At 51.3% G+C, this 19,172-nt stretch overlaps 6 protein-coding genes across 6 annotated transcripts; 2 read left to right on the top strand and 4 right to left on the bottom strand.

The window, feature by feature from the left end:
- Nucleotides 1-459: 459 nt before the first annotated feature.
- Nucleotides 460-2,520, top strand: N7508_007264 (putative very-long-chain acyl-CoA synthetase family protein (CefD1); the record flags this gene model as incomplete). Its single annotated transcript, XM_058465328.1, has 4 exons — nt 460-469; nt 532-660; nt 710-2,048; nt 2,103-2,520. The coding sequence occupies 4 exons, from the start codon at nt 460-462 to the stop codon at nt 2,518-2,520; spliced, it is 1,896 nt and encodes a 631-aa protein (XP_058319181.1).
- A 271-nt stretch (nt 2,521-2,791) lies between these two features.
- N7508_007263 (CFEM domain-containing protein) lies at nt 2,792-4,552 on the bottom strand (the record flags this gene model as incomplete). Its single annotated transcript, XM_058465327.1, has 3 exons — nt 2,792-4,219; nt 4,269-4,439; nt 4,490-4,552. 3 exons carry the CDS (start codon nt 4,550-4,552, stop codon nt 2,792-2,794), a joined length of 1,662 nt encoding a protein of 553 aa, XP_058319180.1.
- A 1,052-nt stretch (nt 4,553-5,604) lies between these two features.
- Nucleotides 5,605-7,110, bottom strand: N7508_007262 (mannitol dehydrogenase family protein; the record flags this gene model as incomplete). The annotated part of the gene is made up of 1 exon (XM_058465326.1): nt 5,605-7,110. The coding sequence occupies one exon, from the start codon at nt 7,108-7,110 to the stop codon at nt 5,605-5,607; it is 1,506 nt and encodes a 501-aa protein (XP_058319179.1).
- A 790-nt stretch (nt 7,111-7,900) lies between these two features.
- mcsA (putative citrate synthase Cit1) lies at nt 7,901-9,383 on the bottom strand (the record flags this gene model as incomplete). Its single annotated transcript, XM_058465325.1, has 3 exons — nt 7,901-8,104; nt 8,153-9,292; nt 9,339-9,383. The coding sequence occupies 3 exons, from the start codon at nt 9,381-9,383 to the stop codon at nt 7,901-7,903; spliced, it is 1,389 nt and encodes a 462-aa protein (XP_058319178.1).
- Nucleotides 9,384-10,558: 1,175 nt separating this feature from the next.
- On the top strand, nt 10,559-13,963 carry N7508_007260 (putative mRNA-nucleus export ATPase (Elf1); the record flags this gene model as incomplete). The annotated part of the gene is made up of 2 exons (XM_058465324.1): nt 10,559-13,179; nt 13,237-13,963. 2 exons carry the CDS (start codon nt 10,559-10,561, stop codon nt 13,961-13,963), a joined length of 3,348 nt encoding a protein of 1,115 aa, XP_058319177.1.
- A 552-nt stretch (nt 13,964-14,515) lies between these two features.
- Nucleotides 14,516-17,687, bottom strand: N7508_007259 (beta-glucosidase; the record flags this gene model as incomplete). The annotated part of the gene is made up of 3 exons (XM_058465323.1): nt 14,516-16,923; nt 16,989-17,151; nt 17,217-17,687. The coding sequence occupies 3 exons, from the start codon at nt 17,685-17,687 to the stop codon at nt 14,516-14,518; spliced, it is 3,042 nt and encodes a 1,013-aa protein (XP_058319176.1).
- Nucleotides 17,688-19,172: the final 1,485 nt, after the last annotated feature.

Here is a 19,172-nt window from a genome sequence, read left to right as displayed (position 1 = left end):
GGTTTCCTGAGTATGACATGGTGCATTACTCTCCCTCAGATGTGCACACGAACAATGGAAACAGGGACAGGTTTCCCTCTGTCTTAGTCTGTTGAAATACGAGGCCAGAGATCCGCGACTGGACACGCGTTCATGGCAATATTTACTGTTGAGAGACTAGCCCTGGGCATAAGTTTGGAGATGAGGTGAACAATGCAGGGATCGGCTATCAAAACGACCGAGGTGAAATGAATTCCCCGCATTTCACTCAAAATGCTCAGACGCGAGGGCTCTTTCAGTCGCATTGCCGAGGGCCGTGCATTATTCTCCTCTTTATTTGCAATTTGTTTCTTCTCTTCATTCAATTGCTGCTTGAATATAGAATCTCGAATCTCGCATACCATTGTGCTTCTGCTGTGTGTTGTGGTCCGACCTCGGTAACTTTTATAACGCGACCATAAGGCCTGTCTCAGCCCAAAAATGGATCTAGGTTTGTCTATCAATTGCGATGGTCATATCTATACACTAAGAGCGCAAATTGACCGATCACAGGAACTGCTGCCGCTGCTTTGCTTGGTGGTGCTACTGTCGCCAGTTATCTAAACGCCAAATTCCATATCAAGAAAGACGTGTCAGGCATTCTCACAGCGAAGAGAGCAGAGCGCGAATATGCTCGGGCTGGTATGAAACAATCCAAATCATTAGCCAAGGCAAGCTGACCAGGATGCAGTCAGCCATAACCGCGGAAATCCATGGTTTGTCTTCGTGGAGACCGTGAAGCGCCACCCTGATATGAGCTGCCTTTGGACTCGCGAAAAGTCATATACATACCGAGAAGTGCAAGACCAGGCCTGCCAATATGCCCACTTTTTCCTATCGCAGGGAGTGAAGAAGGGCGAGCTTGTAGCTGTTTATCTTCAAAACAGTGCAGAGTTTATGGCGGTGTGGATAGCCCTATGGAGCATTGGCTGTGCTCCTGCTGCCATCAATTACAATCTTGCTGGTGATGCGCTCCTGCACTGCTTGAAGATCAGTGGCTCGAAGATTCTCCTAGTCGACGAAGATTCCGGCTGCCAGGCGCGGGTAGGGGAATCTCTGGATGCCATCGCTGGCCTTGGAATGAGCCCCATGACACTAGATGGCTCCCTAAAAGCGCAAATCAGCACGCTCCCGACGTCTTTGCCACCAAAAGAGCTAGCAAAGGGTATCAAGGGCGAGTTCCCGGCTATTCTGATCTATACCTCGGGTACCACTGGTTTGCCCAAGGGATGCGCATTCACTATGGCTCGACTTTACACCACTCTCTTTATACGCCAGGGGATGATGGGGGATAAACCTGGCCCGGACGGTGACCGATGGTACAGTTGCATGCCTTTATATCACGGTACTGGTGCGATATCATTGGCCTCGTGTCTGGTCATGGGAGTCAGTATCGCGATCGGTCCCAAGTTCAGCGTTCGCAACTTCTGGAATGATATTCGCGACTCCGAGTCGACTATCTTTGTCTATGTTGGCGAGACCGCTCGCTATCTACTTGCTCCGCCGCCCTCGCCCCAAGACAAGAACCACAAGGTCCGCTGCATGTATGGTAATGGCCTTCGCCCAGACGTTTGGGAGCAGTTTCGCGAGCGATTCGGGGTTGCAGAGGTGGGAGAGTTCTTCAACAGCAGCGAGGGGATCTTCGGTCTCTTCAATTACAATTGCGGTCCATTCACGGCCGGCAGTGTTGGCCACCATGGGCTGATTATGCGTGGGGTAATGCATAATGTCTATGTTCCGGTAGCAATTGACCCCGAAACTGGTGATATTCTTCGGGATTCCAAGACTGGCTTTGCGGTTCGCTCGCCTTATGACCAGGGTGGCGAGATTCTCGTCAATATCCCCGGGGAGGATGTTTTCCAAGGATACTGGCGCAATTCGGAAGCCACTAATAAGAAATTTTTGCGTGATGTCTTCAAGAAGGGAGATCTTTACTATCGCTCTGGTGATGCTCTACGTCGACTTAGTGATGGTCGTTGGTACTTCCTTGACCGACTAGGGGATACTTTCCGTTGGAAGAGTGAGAACGTGTAAGTAGTAGATTCACTAACTTTTCAAGGCCATAGCTAATCACTATCTAACAGCTCCACTGCCGAGGTCGCTGAAGTTATCGGCCAATTCCCTGGTGTGGCCGAGGCCAACGTATATGGAGTCCGTCTCCCTAATCATGAAGGACGAGCCGGTTGTGCAGCGATCCAAATTAGCCCAGAAGCCCGTCAGAACTTTGATTACACAGCACTTGCCCGCTTTGCCCGCGCCAAGCTACCTCGATATGCTGTTCCGCTCTTCTTGCGTGTTGTCGAGAATCCTACTCACATTCATAACCATAAGCAGAACAAGGTACCTCTCCGTGACGAGGGCGTGGACCCTGCACTCCTTGGTACCAAGGCACCAGAAGGCAAGGATGATCATTTCCTTTGGATTGCTCCCGGTGAAGACAGCTATTCGCCGTATGGACAGAAGGACTGGAATCAATTGTCAGATGGAAGCGCTCGGTTGTGATTGACATCAACAGACTTTATAAAGCCGAGCATCCGACAGTAGTATACGTCTCAAGAAGCATCCCACCACTATTGGATATGCTTGTTTTCCCGCACGCATCTCATCTCGGGATAGCATATATTCTGAACTTACAACATGTTTTGGGCAAGGTCATTTGCGATTTTGGGTTTAAACTTGTAGCATTCACCAATTGAATTCACTTTGAATGTAGAAACGTGCTCAATTATATCACAAAAGTTTGAAGATATATGATGATAGCTCCGCCCTGAGGCTAGCAAAGAGCAAGAGCCACAATAGCCACGCCAAATGCCCACGGGCTCGGAGAGCCTGATCTTGATCCAGAATTGGAAGCCACAATGGTTTCAGTGGGCTTCGACGCAGCAGTAGTAGAAAGAGAGTGAGTGGTGGTTTTACACTGGGTTGTCATGGTCGAAGTGGATGACGAGTAGGAAGTATGACTCCACACAGTAGCGGTGGGAGTGATAAGAATTAGGTCCACAGTGGTGGAAGAAGAACCCGTAACGGTGCTGAACCCAACCTGTGGGACAGTAACCGTATGAGAAGACCAAGTGATAGTAGTACATGGGGTATGGGGGGCTGTCGTGGCCGCACTGAGATGCTCAACAGGTGTACTTGTGATAGCAACAACCTGAGAGGGAACGCTGGGCTTGGTGACAGGACCAGGAAGAGTGCTGGTAGGAACGATATCGACAATAGCTGGATTTTTGGGTACATATGGTGCGCAGATACCGGCAAAGTAAGAAAGACCTGACTGGATCTCCTGGTTTGATTTACCCCAGGAATGGATGCAGGAGGTGACTTTGTCTGTAAACTCAGAAGATGGACAGAAGCAGGCCGCATCACTGTTCGAGTCGCACTTTGGGATTGAGAGCCAAGTGTTCATACACTTAGGAACCAATTCAGGGCATGGAGCGTGTGTGCTGGGCGAACTAGGGATTGGTTCCGAAGGCACGGCAGAAGAAGATGGCTCGCCAGCTTTGGATGTCACCGCTGGAGGATGATCCGGGATAGAAATATGAGAGCTCTCATAAGAGATTTCAGCAGAGGTCGTTCCCCAGCCGATTGAGTGCAAAGGTCCAGTTTCAGTGGGTTGAGACGGGCAGACAGTGGTCGATAGAACATATGTCGAGGTTACCACCGCAGTCGAGTGTGCAGGGCAGTCAGTAACTGTTGGTGCGCAGCTGGTAACGGTAAATTCGGCAGTAGTCCACACTGTGGATGTGGTTATCTCGGGAGTCCTGGTAGGCAAAGAGACTTCCGGTGTGCTGGAAGTCGACTCATGGACAGTAACATGGACAGTAGCTGGGGTTGACATAGACTCCGGATAAGACTGAGATGGACTGGGAACTGGATGACCTGGGGGCTTTTCGCCAGCGGAACAGTCGAAGTTGACCTGGTGGATGTTCAGTTCACACTCGCCGAACTTGCTCTCTTCAGGAAGTTGGAAGTCCACTGAGACAGCGCCACCACACTGGTCATTCTGGACATTGACTCCGTCGGGTGAGCTGGATACGACTTGATGACAAGCGTGACCCTCGGGTGTCCTGTAGGTGAGAATCACATCGGTTTGACGAGAAGTAGTCAAGTGAAAGTTGCGAATAGAGAAAGGAGCGTCGGAAGCATCCACCTTGAGAGTGTAGTCGTCGTCTCTAGAGAGCTTTCCCCCAATGCAGTTCTCCTTTTCACAGTTAGGATCGATGTATTTGATAGGTATATCCTGAACTCACTTCCATGGCTCCGCAGCCATTCTTGGGGGTAAATCCAACAAAGTCGAAGCCATCATAGCCCCAATTATCACCGTCGGCCAACTCGGACCAGTCAAAGCCAGTCTGCTGAACATCCGAGCAGTGATTGTCGGTGTTTTCCGGACTGGTATAGCAGATGTCGGTACCCCACCACTGATCAATCATTAGAAATTATCATTCGATTGAGCTGAAAGAAAACTCACCAGGCCCGCTGGGTGGGCGAGTGTAGCGACACCAAAAAGGGAAATTAAAGTAAGTGTCTTCATCTTGGAAGACACAGAAACGAAGTATGTTTAAATTGCGGAAATTAATGACAGGCAGCAATTAACCACGCTGGTCCTAATGAATGTTTGTCTGGCGAAAAGACGAAAGGAGAGACGAGGCGAGAGTTGTCGACTGAAAATGATAATGAATCATTCTCGGTCCAGGGAAGTTGAAGCTTTTAAGCTTCGGAATCTGAGGCTCAAAAAATCTTAGCTATACAAAGAAAGTATCATTCACCGGTGTTTACTATCAACAAACAACATAGAATGCGCCATCAGAGTGGTTACCAAGTGCGAAAAGTCTCTTTCGGACCAATTATCCGACACCGGTCTATTTCTCCGTGTCATGCGTCTAGATTCGGAAATCGCGAATGAAAGGGAGGAATCTAGGAATGCGGCGTTGGAAAGAGGAGTCAGAAGGCCAATTGATAGCACAAGAATGATACACTCCTATATTGTCTTCCCAGAAAGAGACTTCAGGCACCTATTTGTAACTTAAGTTTGTGATCAACTATACAGTATACATTGACTTAATGAATGAAATAGATTATGAGATTTATAGGGTTAGGAACCATCCTCCACCAAGTCCTTGGTTTGATAGAGATGCCGCCTGTGCGGGACTTTGTTTAGTTCCCTGGGCCTAGAAAGAACAAGCACCATACCATCAAGCCGGGACCTCCCGCCGGGACCCATGAGGCTTGACTTGGAGATTGTGATCTTACCCCTTGCTTCAACCCCAGCAAAAAAAGGGCAAAACTAGACGATAGAGATATAGACTGAAAACCGGAATCCTGAACTATGTCCCACTGCATTCCAGTTTGGCCCTTGCAATTTCCTATATTGGGTTCTAGACACAATGTCATGTGTCTGGCTTCAGGATTGTAGGCCATGGTGTAGTGAAATAAATATGTAATTTTATCCCGATCATCTATCTCTATATCTCGCTCTTCTCGTAAATCACTCCCTCGTGATACATTCGTAGAAAACAACGTGAACATCATCCAAGACACATATTCCAAAAAATCCTTTTGCCAAATTAAACCATCCACTGTAAATTAATCGACGTACTTGGGAAGCGTCTTCATGATGCCATCCCGCGCAATTTCTTCCATAGCGGTGGTGATGGTCTCGATGAATCGCTTGTCGCCGCGCAGGTCGTCACCGAATAAGTTCTTAATACTAAGAAGCTCAGAGGGGTTGGTTCCTCCAGACTTGGCCTTAGTCTGAAGCTCATCGCGCATAGGGTCGTCGACTTGGAAAGTTTGGCCCTTATCATCTACACCGTGTAGGTAGCGGAACCAAGCTGCGGCGACGAAGCATAGGCGACGGAACGGGCCAGTCACCCAGATGGCCTCAGCAATGGATGGCATAATGAACTGTGGGATCTTGCCAGAAGCATTGAGGGCCACACGAGGCAGCTGGTCCATAATAGTCGGGTTGGAGAAGCGCTCAATGAGGGTTTTACAATATTCATCGATGTCAACGCCCGGGATGTGAGGCAGCAGCGGCTTCACCTCGTCCTGCATCATCTGCCACACAAACTTCGAGAAGACTGGGTTCTCCATGACTTCGTGGACATATTTAAATCCAGCCATCTGACCAGGGTATCCAATTGCGGAGTGGCTGCCATTGAGCAAGCGCAGCTTGTGCTTCTCGAATTGCTCGACATCATGGACATTATTGACAAGCTGAACGCCGACCTTCTCAAATGGTGGACGACCGTCACAGAAGCAGTCCTCGATCACCCACTGCATGAAAGGCTCTGTAACAACAGGCCAAGAGTCTTCGATACCAAAGTCTTCGGCGAGAGACTGCTTGTCGGCGGGGGAAGTCTGGGGGGTGATACGGTCGACCATGGCATTGGGGAAGTGGCCCTTCTCAGAAATCCACTTGGCAAGCTCAGGGTTGCGCAGGCGGGCGAATGACTCGAGCATGTGCCGTGTGATCGCACCGTTCTTCTGCATGTTATCGCACGACATGACGGTGAATGGCTTGAGGCCTTGCTGGTGACGGCGTGCAAGGGCGGCGTAAAGGAAGCCGAATGTGGTGCGGGGTGCCTTATCGTTGGCTGGGTTGAGATCGAACTGAATGTCGGGGTTCTCGCTTTGGAGCTCGTGGGTGTTCTCGTTGTAGTAGTAGCCGCTCTCGGTGATGGTGAGCGACACAATGTGTGTATCGGGGTGGGCCATCTTGGCAATCACGGCTTCGCGGTTGTCAGGGGCAAAGAGGTAGGAGTTGATGCTGCCAACAACGTTGGCAGTGCTACCTTTGGCCGAACGCTCGATGACAGTGTAGAGGTGGTCCTGCGAACCCAAGGCGTCGCGCATAGCAGCATCGAAGGGCTGCAAGCCAACACCACAGATGGCATAGTCGTTCACACCATGCTTTTCCATTAATTGGTGGACATAGACCGCCAGATGAGCTCGGTGGAAGCCACCAATCCCGATATGGACGATGCCCTCCTTGACGGCATTGCCACGGGCGTAGGTTGGGACCTTCACCTGGTCGCCGGCGGCGGAAATCTGTGGAAGGTTGGCACTGTTAAGCTTAAGGGGAGCCATTGTGATGAAAGAAAAAGAAAAGGATGTAAGGAATGAATTGAGCAGACGTAGCCAGTTTTGACCGCTCATCCGGAAACTGGTCAGCGAGGCGTATTACATCATGTGGGGACCTGGGGCGACCCTCAAAGGCCAATGGGGCCGCTGAAATGCGATGGAGTTGGCGAAATGAAGTTGGTGATTCGATCGCTTTCAGCCTGTCACGTGGTTTCCGTCCGTTTCCAGGAAAGTCGAGGCCGATGACGGCCTTGTATACTCCGTTCTGCCCTTGAAGGTGGACCCCGAGAAATAAACATTGTATATGGAAAGATATGGAAGATATGGAATAGGTTTAGGAGTGAAAATTCAAAAGGTCAGTTGACCAGAGTTGACTGGTCATATCATAGCTAGCTACAGCTAAAAGTATATGCACGCCTAAATTACTGTATACAGGTAGATCAGCCACGTTCGCGATCCTAAAATAGAACTATAGGGCTGGTTTGTTTGCATACAGGGGTCATAATTATGTACACAATGCCAAGTATGACCGTTCCTATACAAAAGACACAAAGCGAGCATACGGTTTCATCTACTTTGGCCTGCCTATCATTATCTCAATCTTATAGGTGTGTGTGAAGGGCTTCCCCTGTTGTTATTGGACTTTTGCCATCCAGTCTATGGAATTGCTCTTCAGCAAGCAGCGGTCTAACCAACAAAAAGCATGAAGAAAAACATTTCGCTTCGCATCGAATTCATCAATTGAACCATAAGTGGACAATGAGCATCAGGTGGCGCCAGGCTACCAGGATGACATTTATTTCTTGAGCAGACCCAGGAGGTTGATGCTCTTGGGGCGCTCAATGGGCATGCCCAGGGCGCGATCCCAGATCAGCTGGACAAGGGGACCAAGGGCACGGCTGACACCGAAGGTAACGGTGTAGTACAAAGGCTGCTGGAAGCCATAGTGGTAGAAGAGAACACCACTGGCGGCATCAACGTTAGGGTGAGGGTTCTTGGTCTACAGACTGTTAGTATATGTGTCTATAGGATCCGGGGATCAAGGTACCTTTCCGTGCTCAGTAAGCACACCTGGAGCAATCTCCGAGTTCTTCTTGACTAGCTGGAATACCGGGTTGGCCAAAACATCAGGGCGGGTGGCAGCAAAGTCCATCAAAGCCTCGAAACGAGGATCGGGCTTGCGCAGGACACCGTGACCATAGCCAGGAACCACACGGCCGGACTTGAGGGTGTCCCAGAGGTAGGTGCGAACATCTTCGTCGCTGAACTTGGTACCGATCTTCTCCTGCATGGCCATGACCCAGCGGAGGACCTCCTGGGCAGCTAGACCGTGAAGAGGGCCGGCAAGACCCAAAAGTCCAGCGCTGTAGCTAAGGAAGGGGTCGCTGAGAGCACTTCCAACGAGGTGAGTAGCGTGGGCAGACACGTTACCACCCTCGTGGTCACCATGCAGGGCCAAGTACAGACGCAGGAGGTCATGGAAGTCCTCGTTCTGTGAGCCACCCTTGCCCAACAGCTCTGCGAAGTTGTATGACCAATCCTGAGCGGCGTCAAGCTTTTGCCTGCCGACCGCGTCAATTTCGTTCGGGCGGAAGACGAGGGCAGCCACTCGGGGAATCTTGGCCAGCAAGGAGATGCTGTCATCAAATGTGGGCTCCCAGTACTCGGCCTTATTGATACCCTTCTCGTAGGCCTTGGCAAACTTGGACTCGGTGTTCAAAGCGGCCACAGCAATTGACAATTGGGTCATAGGGTGCATGTTAGATGGGAAAGACTTGATCAGGTCAAGAATGTGCTGGGGCAGCTCGGACTTTTCAGCCAGCTCTCGCGAAAAGGCGCGAACCTGACCAGTCGAGGGTACCTGACCGGTTAACAGCAGCCAAAACATGGCCTCAGGGAGCATCTCAGTGCCCGAGGTACCCTTGGGCAACTCCTTCTGGCAGTCCTTGATAGTCTTGCCGTGGAAGCGGATTCCCTCGTCGGGGTCCAGGACAGAGCCTTCCCATAACATGGCCTTGAGACCACGCATACCACCGATGACATTGCCGACCTTGACATCTCCGATTGACTCGTCACTCTGGGCCTTGACCTTCTGGAGAAGCTCTCGCTTCGTGGGGATGACGTCTTTCAGGGTAGTCTTCAGATCGGGCTCAGTGGCATAATTACGAGAGAAAATGGGCCGTGTCGCCTGGAATCGGTCAGAGATAGTCCCTCACAGTGGCTTCTCGACTCACCTGGGCGAACTTGGAGGCGTGGCGGGTGGATCTCCAGAGAGCCATTGTGTAGATGGGTCCGGGGTACTTTTGTGGGGGCGGGAACGCGGGGAGGTGAAGCTGGAAATGCACAGCAATTGAAGAATCGAAAGATTGAAAGAAGAGGAAATTCGAGAGAAATCAGAATAACCGAACTTATGCAGTGATCGGCCTATTTGCGTCGGTTGAACGCGGGGGCAGGGGGGTAGCAGTCTACCGAGGCCCGTGGCGGTTGCATGCGGCATCGGCTGTAAAAGTGACCGACTTGGTATGTGAGGGATCCTGAATGTATCTGTAGCTTCCACATAGTATAGGTAATAATAGAGCCAATACAATCTCGTTGACAACTATATAGTCTGATTTCAACAATCTTGAGATTCAGCCCATTCACAAGTATCGTACTTTGTTCTATAGTATGACGTGGTTTGGGGAGTCAATCCGATATAGGCCACAAGGGCCTATATCGCCCATCCTCTTCTCTGATGGTACGCAGAAACTCACTCGGTGGGTGTAAATAAATCAAATTAGGACAAATATAAGCAAAGAGTGACACCATCTTGCGGCGATATAGTGGTGGATGCAATATATATTTCACATCTCCATGGATCATACATTGGAGTCGTTGTGAAAGTCAAAGCAAAAGCATCCAGGTATGCCTAAGTGAGAGCACTTCAAATCCTATTGTAATCTGCCTAGCAATTGATGTTTTATCTATGAGGTGGCCTGGATGAACATGGACAGAGGCGATAAGGCAGTAAGGCAACATTGCCAGGCACAAGTGTTGACACCCTTATCTTCAGGCCACGAGGCACCTTTAGCCTCAGGCAGAAACACACACGACCAATGCGGTTAGCCGCCTTTGTCATCTGGCCCCGCGCCGCCCGCTGATTGGCTGACTCAGCATAACAAAAAAAAAATTCAGGTGGATCAGCAATCAAGCGGCGATTATCTCCTGTTCTTCACTCTCCCCTCTTTGTGTTTTTTTTTTTCTGTTTGGGTCTTTTGGGTGTCTGAGAATCGTCTTGTATAGATCCTGCGATTCCACCTGATCCTCGATTCTCTGTTTGTGTGAGTTGCGCTCTGATCGCCCTTTGTGCCCTAGAGTTGCCCCTCTCACTTCGAGCGCGCCCCCCCCTTCCCTTTCGCCTCTTCGATATCCTTGATATCGACGCTCATCCTTTGAGCCTTTCATTCTCTGGACAATGCCACACACGGTGTCTACTGAGACCATGCCGACCGTTGTCGCCAAGGGCCCCTCCGGCGTGCCCCCCACCACCGAAGAGATTTCGTCCCTCCTCAACACTATCTTCTCCGCCGAGTCCTCCCAGCAGTCCCTCGATGGCGCATATGCCTTGACAAACCTGCTCATTCAGAGCGTTGGCTGTGCTGGCCTCCTGAACTACGACATTCTTGCCGAGACCAAGAAGGCCGCTGTTGATAAGAAGAATGGCGCCAAGCGCGAGAGTGCCATGCTCATCATCGGCGCTCTGTTCGAGCGCTTCCCTCGCGAGTTCCCCCTCAGCGAATATGTGTTCCTGATGCACGATGGTGGCATCTTCAACATTGCTCTGGACTCCCTGGCCGACAAGGGTGCCGTCGTGCGCGATGCTGCTCAGTACGCCATCGACGCTCTCTTCGGCGCTCTCAGCCCTGAGGCGATGGTCAACGCCCTGCTGCCTGCTCTGGAGAGTTACTTGAGCAAGGGCTCCGGCAAGTGGCAGGGTTTCGTTGGTGCTTACTCCCTCCTGGAAAAGATGGCCGTCAAGGCCCAACTTGGTAACGGCACCAAGGACGAGGAGCGCCAAAAGGACCTGTTGCGCGATGCTATGGGCAAGACCCTCAAGGAGCTCATTCCTATCGTCGAGTCTGGCATGCATGACTTGAAAGGTGAAGTGACCAAGCAGTCCTGCAAGACCATGAACGCCCTCACCACCCTCCTGTCCAACGATGATGTCGCTCCCCGTATCCCGCTCCTGATTAAGACCATGGAGCAGCCCTCTGCCCAGACTCTCCAGAAGGCCATCCACGCCCTCTCCCAGACTACTTTCGTCGCCATTGTCACATCGCCCGTGTTGGCCATGCTCACCCCTCTCCTTGAGCGTTCCCTCAACACCCCCACCACTCCTCAAGAAACTCTGCGCCAGACCGTTGTCGTTGTGGAGAATTTGACCAAGCTGGTTCACGACCCCATGGAGGCTCGTACTTTCCTCCCCAAGCTCCAGCCTGGTGTCAAGTCTGTCAAGGACCGTGCCTCTCTGCCCGAGGTCCGTGAATTGTCGGCCCGCGCTCTCGACGTTATTGAGAAGGCCATGAGCGACAGCAATGTCGCCACTGGTTCCATCATGAAGATCACCCCTGAGGAGGTCCTGACGGTGCTGGACGCCAAGATCCAGGAACAGGGCGGCCTTGCTGGCTTCGGCGACGTGAAGCTGCAGGAGGCAGTCAAGTTCTTCGTTGCCGGCATGATCCGCGAGGACATCAACTGCCGCATGTACGACCGTATCCCAGCCTGCATTGCCCCCTACCTCCGTGGTCTCATGTCGGAGGAGAAGGCTACTGCCGTTGCTGCTGCCGTGGAGGCCCACTACATCGCCGAGGACGAGATCAAGTACGGCAAGCCCGTTCCTGAAGACCCCAACGAGGTTGAGATCGTCAACGCCGACTTCTCACTCGCTTACGGAGGTATGCTTCTGCTCTCTCACACCAAGCTGCGCCTGCTCAAGGGTCACCGTTACGGTCTTTGCGGTCGCAACGGTGCTGGAAAGTCCACCTTGATGCGCAGTATTGCCAACGAGAAGCTCGAGGGTTTCCCTCCTCAGGACCAAGTGCGCACCTGCTTTGTCGAGCACAACCAGGGCGAGGATGCCGACCTTAGCATCTTCGAGTATGTTGCCAAGGACCCCAAGATTGCCTCCCAAGGCAAGGAGCACATCGCCGAGGTTCTCCTTGAGTTCGGGTTTACCGATGGCCCCGAGGGTCGCCAGTCTCAGCCCGTGGGCTCCCTGTCTGGTGGATGGAAGATGAAGCTGGCTCTTGCTCGTGCTATGCTCCAGAAGGCCGATGTTCTTCTGCTAGACGAACCTACTAACCACTTGGATGTGGCCAACGTCAAATGGTTGCAGGAGTACCTCAAGAAGCACACCGACATCACTAGTCTGATCGTCAGTCACGACTCTGGCTTCCTCGATGAGGTCTGCACAGACATCTACCACTACGAGGGCAAGAAGCTCGTTTCCTACAAGGGTAACCTTGCCGACTTTGTCAAGGTCAAGCCCGAGGGCAAGAGCTACTACACCCTGTCTGCCTCCAACGTGCAATTCAAGTTCCCTCCTCCCGGTATTCTGTCTGGTATCAAGTCACAGACCCGTGCCATTCTTCGTATGAGCAACGTTTCTTTCACCTACCCCAATGCTCCCAAGCCATCTTTGCACGATGCCTCGCTGTCACTCACCCTTTCCTCCCGTGTGGCTATCATCGGCGGTAACGGTGCTGGAAAGTCCACCTTCATCAAGATCCTCACTGGTGAGACCATTCCCCAGGGGGGTAAGGTCGAGAAGCACCCCAACCTGCGTATTGGTTACATCAAGCAGCACGCTCTTGAGCACGTTGAGATGCACTTGGAGAAGACTCCCAGCCAGTACCTCCAGTGGCGTTATGCCAACGGTGATGACCGTGAAGTGTTCCTCAAGCAGACCCGTATCTTGACTGAAGCCGATAAGGCTCAGCTCGAGAAGCACGTCGACTTGGGTGACGGCCGCGGTGCCCGCCGTATCGAGGCCTTGATCGGTCGTCAGAAGTGGAAGAAGTCCTTCCAGTATGAGGTGTAAGTTGATCTTTCTTTTGCTTTTCCTTATAACATCTTTACTAACATCATTCACAGCAAATGGGTTGGTCTCCTCCCCAAGAACAACACCATGATCTCTCGCGAGACCCTGCTGGAGCTCGGCTTCTTCAAGATGGTCCAGGAGTTCGATGATCACGAAGCTTCGCGTGAAGGTCTCGGTTTCCGTGTCCTTGACCCCAAGACCATCTCCAAGCACTTTGAGGATATCGGTATGGACCCCGAGATCGCCAACCACAACGAGATCTCCGGTCTTTCCGGTGGTCAGAAGGTCAAGGTCGTGCTGGCTGGTGCCATGTGGAACAACCCCCACTTGCTGGTGCTGGACGAGCCGACTAACTTCTTGGACCGTGACTCCTTGGGTGGTCTGGCTGTTGCCATTCGTGACTTCAAGGGTGGTGTCGTTATGATTTCTCACAACGAAGAGTTCGTGGGTGCCCTCTGCCCCGAGCAGTTGCACATTGCCGATGGACGTGTTGTCAGCCGTACCAACAACGCCGTTAGCCTGGACCGCTTCGAGGACAGCGCTCCCAACACTCCCTCCGCCCCTGGCACCCCTGCCACTGGCTCGGCTACCACCAGCGCCGCCCCCTCTGCCGTCAACTCTGGCGACGAAGGCGAACTCAAGTTCCGCGCTAAGAAGAAGAAGAAGATGACCCGCGCCCAGATGAAGGACCGTGAGGCCCGCCGCCGTCTTCGTCACATCGAATGGCTGAACTCCCCTAAGGGCACCCCCAAGCCCCAGGATACCGACGATGAGGCTTAAACGTGTCTCACAGAGCATTATGATTCGTTATCGCAAGGGGATAGCTGGTTTCAGTGATTTCTAGGCATCATGAGCACCATGTTAATGTTTTGGTCTGCATTGGATCTGATAGACGGTGTTTCGGCGTTTATGTTTGTTTTAGTTGATCTACCTGTTTTCTTTCTGGCATAGATTTAGTTGTATAGCCTTCGCCAGTATTGTACATGTGTTCCAGATAGACACTTCAGTGCATGTGCATCTACCATGCGAAGCAAAAGTTCTGTCAAACGTTTCCAATATCTTATTCCTCACTTCTCGTTTCGTGTAACATTTTATAGTATGCTATGCCGTTTTTATGTCCACACCTTCCAATCTCTGGTCTAATGGTCTCCAAGCTTTATGTCCAACGATGGGACCTAATTCCTGTCAATGGCATGTGCATGTGTAATATTTTCAATTGTATTGGATTCGTGAATCCATATAATTAAGATCTACGTTCAGTCTATGAAACAGCGCCTAGCCATGCTTTAAAAGATCCAATGTTCAGTAGAAGCAACGCAACTGCGGCCGATATTAAAACTCGACCACAAGCGGTAAATCTCGTGAGCTTCGCCCAACCCAGATACGGAACTTGCCCTCAGTGGGAAGCACCCAATTTTGAGAACGAACACTCCAATAGCTGAGATCCTTACGAGTCAGCGTCATCTTGACAGTTTCCGTCTGCCCGGGCTGCAACAAAATCTTCTCAAAGTTGCGTAATACCCGGTCTGGGAAATCGATTGTTTCACGCGACCAGCCAAGCCCGCGGTGTTCGGCCACATCTTCTGGGAAGGAGACGTATACCTGCACCACGTCTTGACCGGGTCGTGTTCCTGTGTTGGTTACTTCGACGGAGAGCTCGAGCATGGGCTCGTAGAGGGAGGGGTTTCCGCCTGGTCCACCGCCTGCGGAGGATGGCTTCTGGTGTTTATCGTATCCATCCGGGTATGGGTATGGACCGGGATTAGTTCCATCGTTAGTTACGATGTAGGGGTAGATGTATTTGCGAAGGGTGCGGAATTCTGGAGGGAACAGCCCACTGAAGGGGTGAGGTGGTCTGCTGTCGTATGCAGGTGGTTCAACTTCATTCTTTGGTCTTTGGGATGGGTGTTGGGTCTTCTTCTGTAGCTTTTCGATGCTGACGGCAGTGTAGTCAAAGGTTGTATATGATAGACCGAAGCCGAACTCGTAGCGCGGAGTGATGTTGTATCGATCGAAGTAGCGATAATCAATGTAAAGACCTTGGCTGAGGTTGACTTGTGGGACAACCGGGTCTTGAGTCTCATAGAGCACCTGGGCTCCTGGGCCATAGTCTTCCAAGCTTCGGCCGATAGTGTAGGGAAGGCGGCCACTGGCATCGACATCACCAAAAAGCACATCCATCAAAGCGTTTCCGCTCTCCTGGCCTGGAAGATTGGCATAGAGCACGGCGTGGACGCCAGGAAAGTCAATCCAAGACTCCATCACAACAGGGCCAATCGAATGAACAACGACGACGGTTCGGCCTTGGCCACCTCCGCAGTGGTTGGCAACTCCTTCCACGAGTTCAGTGCCATTCTTTTGCAGGAAAAGGTCATTGCGATCCGCATCAATGCCATCACTACGGATGAAGCCCTCACCTCCATCTGCATTCACGAAGACTAGACACAGATCTTGATCTGCGAGGTCCTTGAATCCAACATTGTTCGTCAAGTAACCTTGAAGATCAACTGTGTCCTTCGACCAAACAGTTTGCAGCGCCTCCCATGGACTCACCAGGTACGGGAAATCCACAGCACCACTGCCCCAACCAGAGGCCAAAGTTCCTTGGTTGCAGCCCCGGTCAGCACAAGCATTTGGGCCACTTCCTGGGCCTGCGTCTTCACCATAGACACCAACCCTGTATTTTCCAGCATCGCCGGTGACCTGTCGTGAGAGCGGGAGGGTGTTGTTGACGTTTTTTAGGAGAACAGTGCCTTCTGCAGCAACCTGACGAGCCACAATAGAATGGGCGTTCGCACCAGTTCCTTGCGCGTCGATAAATCTGTTGACCACCCCGGTAGCATCATTATCCGGGGAGCCTTCATGTAGATGGCCGATTCCCTCCTGAGTCCAGGATGAAAAGTTTGGACCGCCATTTCCATTCGGTGGAGGTCGCTCCCAAGAATCTTGTCGGAAATGGTACCAGGCTGCCACGATGCGGGTCACCATGTCATTCAATCGCTCCATAGGGACAGAAGTGTTTAGTGCTGCGCGAGTCAATTCACCTCCCCAGAGGGGAATGCCATCAGTCCAATGTAAGCCGTCTCCAGGCATGCTCATGTCCAGGCCCGCGATGGCACTGTTGACGCCCGAACGCTGAGCTAGCCAGTCCGACTGCACGAATCCTTGGAATCCCATTTCATCTTTGAGAATGCCATTGATTAGTTTACTATTCTCGCAAGCATACGTGTTGTTGACCATCTGGTACGAACACATGATGCTAGCAACATCGGCACGGACACTCTCAGCGAAAGGCCAGGCAAAGACCTCATGCAGAGTGCGGTCATCAATATTCGACGAGAGGGCGGTTGGAGTACCCCATTCGAATGCTTGGCGATAATGCTCCTGCTCGTTGCCTACAAAATGTTTGGCCGTCGCCATGACTCCGTTTCGCTGGATGCCGCGGATCGTTTCCGCTGCAGCTACTCCTTGCAGGACAGGATCTGATCCGAATGCCTCCCAATTGCGACCTCCCGCAGGCATCATCCCGAGCGGGCCCATGGCAGGGCCGAGGATGACGTTCACACCTTTCAGCCGCGCTTCCTTTCCAAGAGCGAACCCACGAGCTCGCATCAATTCGCGATTCCATGTAGCGCCGGTTGTAATTCCTGCAGGGAACGCAGTAATGTTGTGTGCATATCTGAGACCGAGCGGGCCGTCTTGGAGGCAAAGGGAAGGGAAATCAACGAGTTCAGCGGGTCCTGAAGCAGATGAATTCACATAAGCGTGTGTCATGGTGATGGGATGGTCGTCAGTCAGTCCTTACCAGTATTTCCAACACATAGTCCCATCTGCCAGCCTGTGCCAGTAGTGATGTTCACCTTTTCAGGAAGAGACATCCGTCTGACCATTTCTTGTGCCTTGACATAACTTTCCTTCCATTCTGTGCTTGTTCCGCCCAAGGGGGTAGGGTACCAGGGAATTGTTTGCTGTACATATGACTGTTAAACAGCTTATCATGGCAAAAAAAAAATGGAAAGTAAGGAGCACTCACAGTTTCACTCACTGTTGCGCCTGTCGAAGACCACGGAAAGCCTTTTATTGACAGCCATACCATCACAATGGCGATTATGCCAAACGCAGCGACATTCCACCAGGATTGCAAGTGAAACAGCGATCTCCAATTGAAGCCCTTGAGTTCCTCCTGGCCATCATTTTTCAATAACAAGCCCTTGTCCGCTGGGCCGCCCCAGTCGTCGCTCAGGGCCAGAGACGATCTGGGCGAATCCCCCTCCAAGTCCGTATCAAATGAGTCCGATAATGGTGTACGGTCCTCGCCTAGGAACTGTTCAATCCGCTTTGAGACGTCACGATCGCCCTCGGGGACATCGATCGTGGGATTCGGGTCGGTTGATTTCGAGCTCGAGGGTTGCGGGTCTTGCGTGAGATTCCCTTGTTTCAAGGGGAGTAGTTTCAAATTGGACTCGGTCTCGACCGATTCATCGCCACTGGATGGGGTGTACATCTCATGCGATCGTCCCTAGTTGGTTCCTGGTATCTTGGGGAGTACTGCAACGCGTGCTTGCAGCCTTGTTTAGAGGGCTTGACTAGTGAGGGTTCGACCTTGGCATGTGGAAAGGCTATTCAGTCCTCGTCCATAATTCTGCAGAATCTCCAATGGCGCATAAACTTGCGATGATCCCGACGCGTGCAAGACGTGAAAAGGGACGGTCACATGACCAGCTTATCAGATGTGAACATGGCAGCTTTTCAGGTTGAATGTTTAGAGTAAATTTGTATTTGATATCGTACACAGGGTTGACACCGATGATGGTATTCAGAGGCTGCCTATCCCAGTAGAAATTTATCACACATACATCACTGTCAGTCGTTATCCCATTAGGGGACCATATTTTGTTATTGATAGTTTGGGTATTATCTAGTGGGCAAATGCATATTTAGGGAGCATGACACCAGTCTAGCTCCTATGCCGCCCGACGCCCATAGGCCAATGGCGATGGAACCGACTCATTAGTTAGGCCAAACAAGCCTGATAGTAGACTCAGTAGGAGTATCTGGGTTTACCCAAAGAGGTAGGTTACATGCACTTCACTTTGAGACACTCCGTGGCAAAGCTAATAACAAATCAGTGGCTGTGCCCCTAGATCGAGGAGGTACTCTTAGTATGAGCTCGTAGAAATGAAGAAACAAGGTCATGAGATTAACTCCCGTCGCAATTATATGAAGTCGAGACCGATTCTCGATCGACAGATCAAACGGCACAACTGATCGTACAACATGCTATGAAGCCAGTGATGTAAAGCACCGGTGTGTCCTGAGACATGGTGGAGACCCTCGTGGAGTCAACCGTCACATCCTGCGTATCTCAGTGGATGTCCAAAGTTGTTCCTTTTCTGGGAGGGAATGCCGTCCGACCTGTCGATCTTCACTTACCTTTCTGCCTGAAACATGATATCTTCAGGGTCTTCATTGGGATCGCCACCTATACCGCGTCTCTTTTTTCTTCTAACAATCGATGATATCATTTGAAAAGAGAGTATGATAGCTAGCAAAAAGGGAATGAAAAACACAAAGCCATCACTACACATTAAACTTGCTAACTTGATGCTCTATTCCTGAATAGCATGGAAGTTGCTGGAATGCCGTTTTGTGTCGATCTGTGGAGATTCTGCAATTGTTGACATGTTCTACAATCTAAAACCCTGAATGGACAAAACTTCGAGTGGCTCAGCATTTAGTACTTTGCCACCCAATCAAGCTCTCGTGAAGAGTGTAATTGTCTCCATATTCGGAGTGGCTAAGCTTATGCACCTCTAGTCTATCTGCTTCCCTCCGTACCGACCCTGTATGATGTCGATCTTCTATACTTCTGTGCAGGTTGACCCGCTCAGTAGACCAAGCACGTCCCCCTATGTTCCAACTTTTATATGAGCTTGTCCCCCGTTGAATTGGAAGCATCTTTCTCGCTTCTCACACCGCAATTACCTCC

This window comes from Penicillium antarcticum (assembly GCF_028974205.1).
Source record: "Penicillium antarcticum strain IBT 31339 chromosome Unknown utg000006l_segment0_segment0, whole genome shotgun sequence".
In the NCBI taxonomy this organism is placed as follows: domain Eukaryota; kingdom Fungi; phylum Ascomycota; class Eurotiomycetes; order Eurotiales; family Aspergillaceae; genus Penicillium; species Penicillium antarcticum.
Note: the sequence above shows the minus strand (reverse complement) of the source record. Positions and strands in the feature narration are given on the sequence as shown.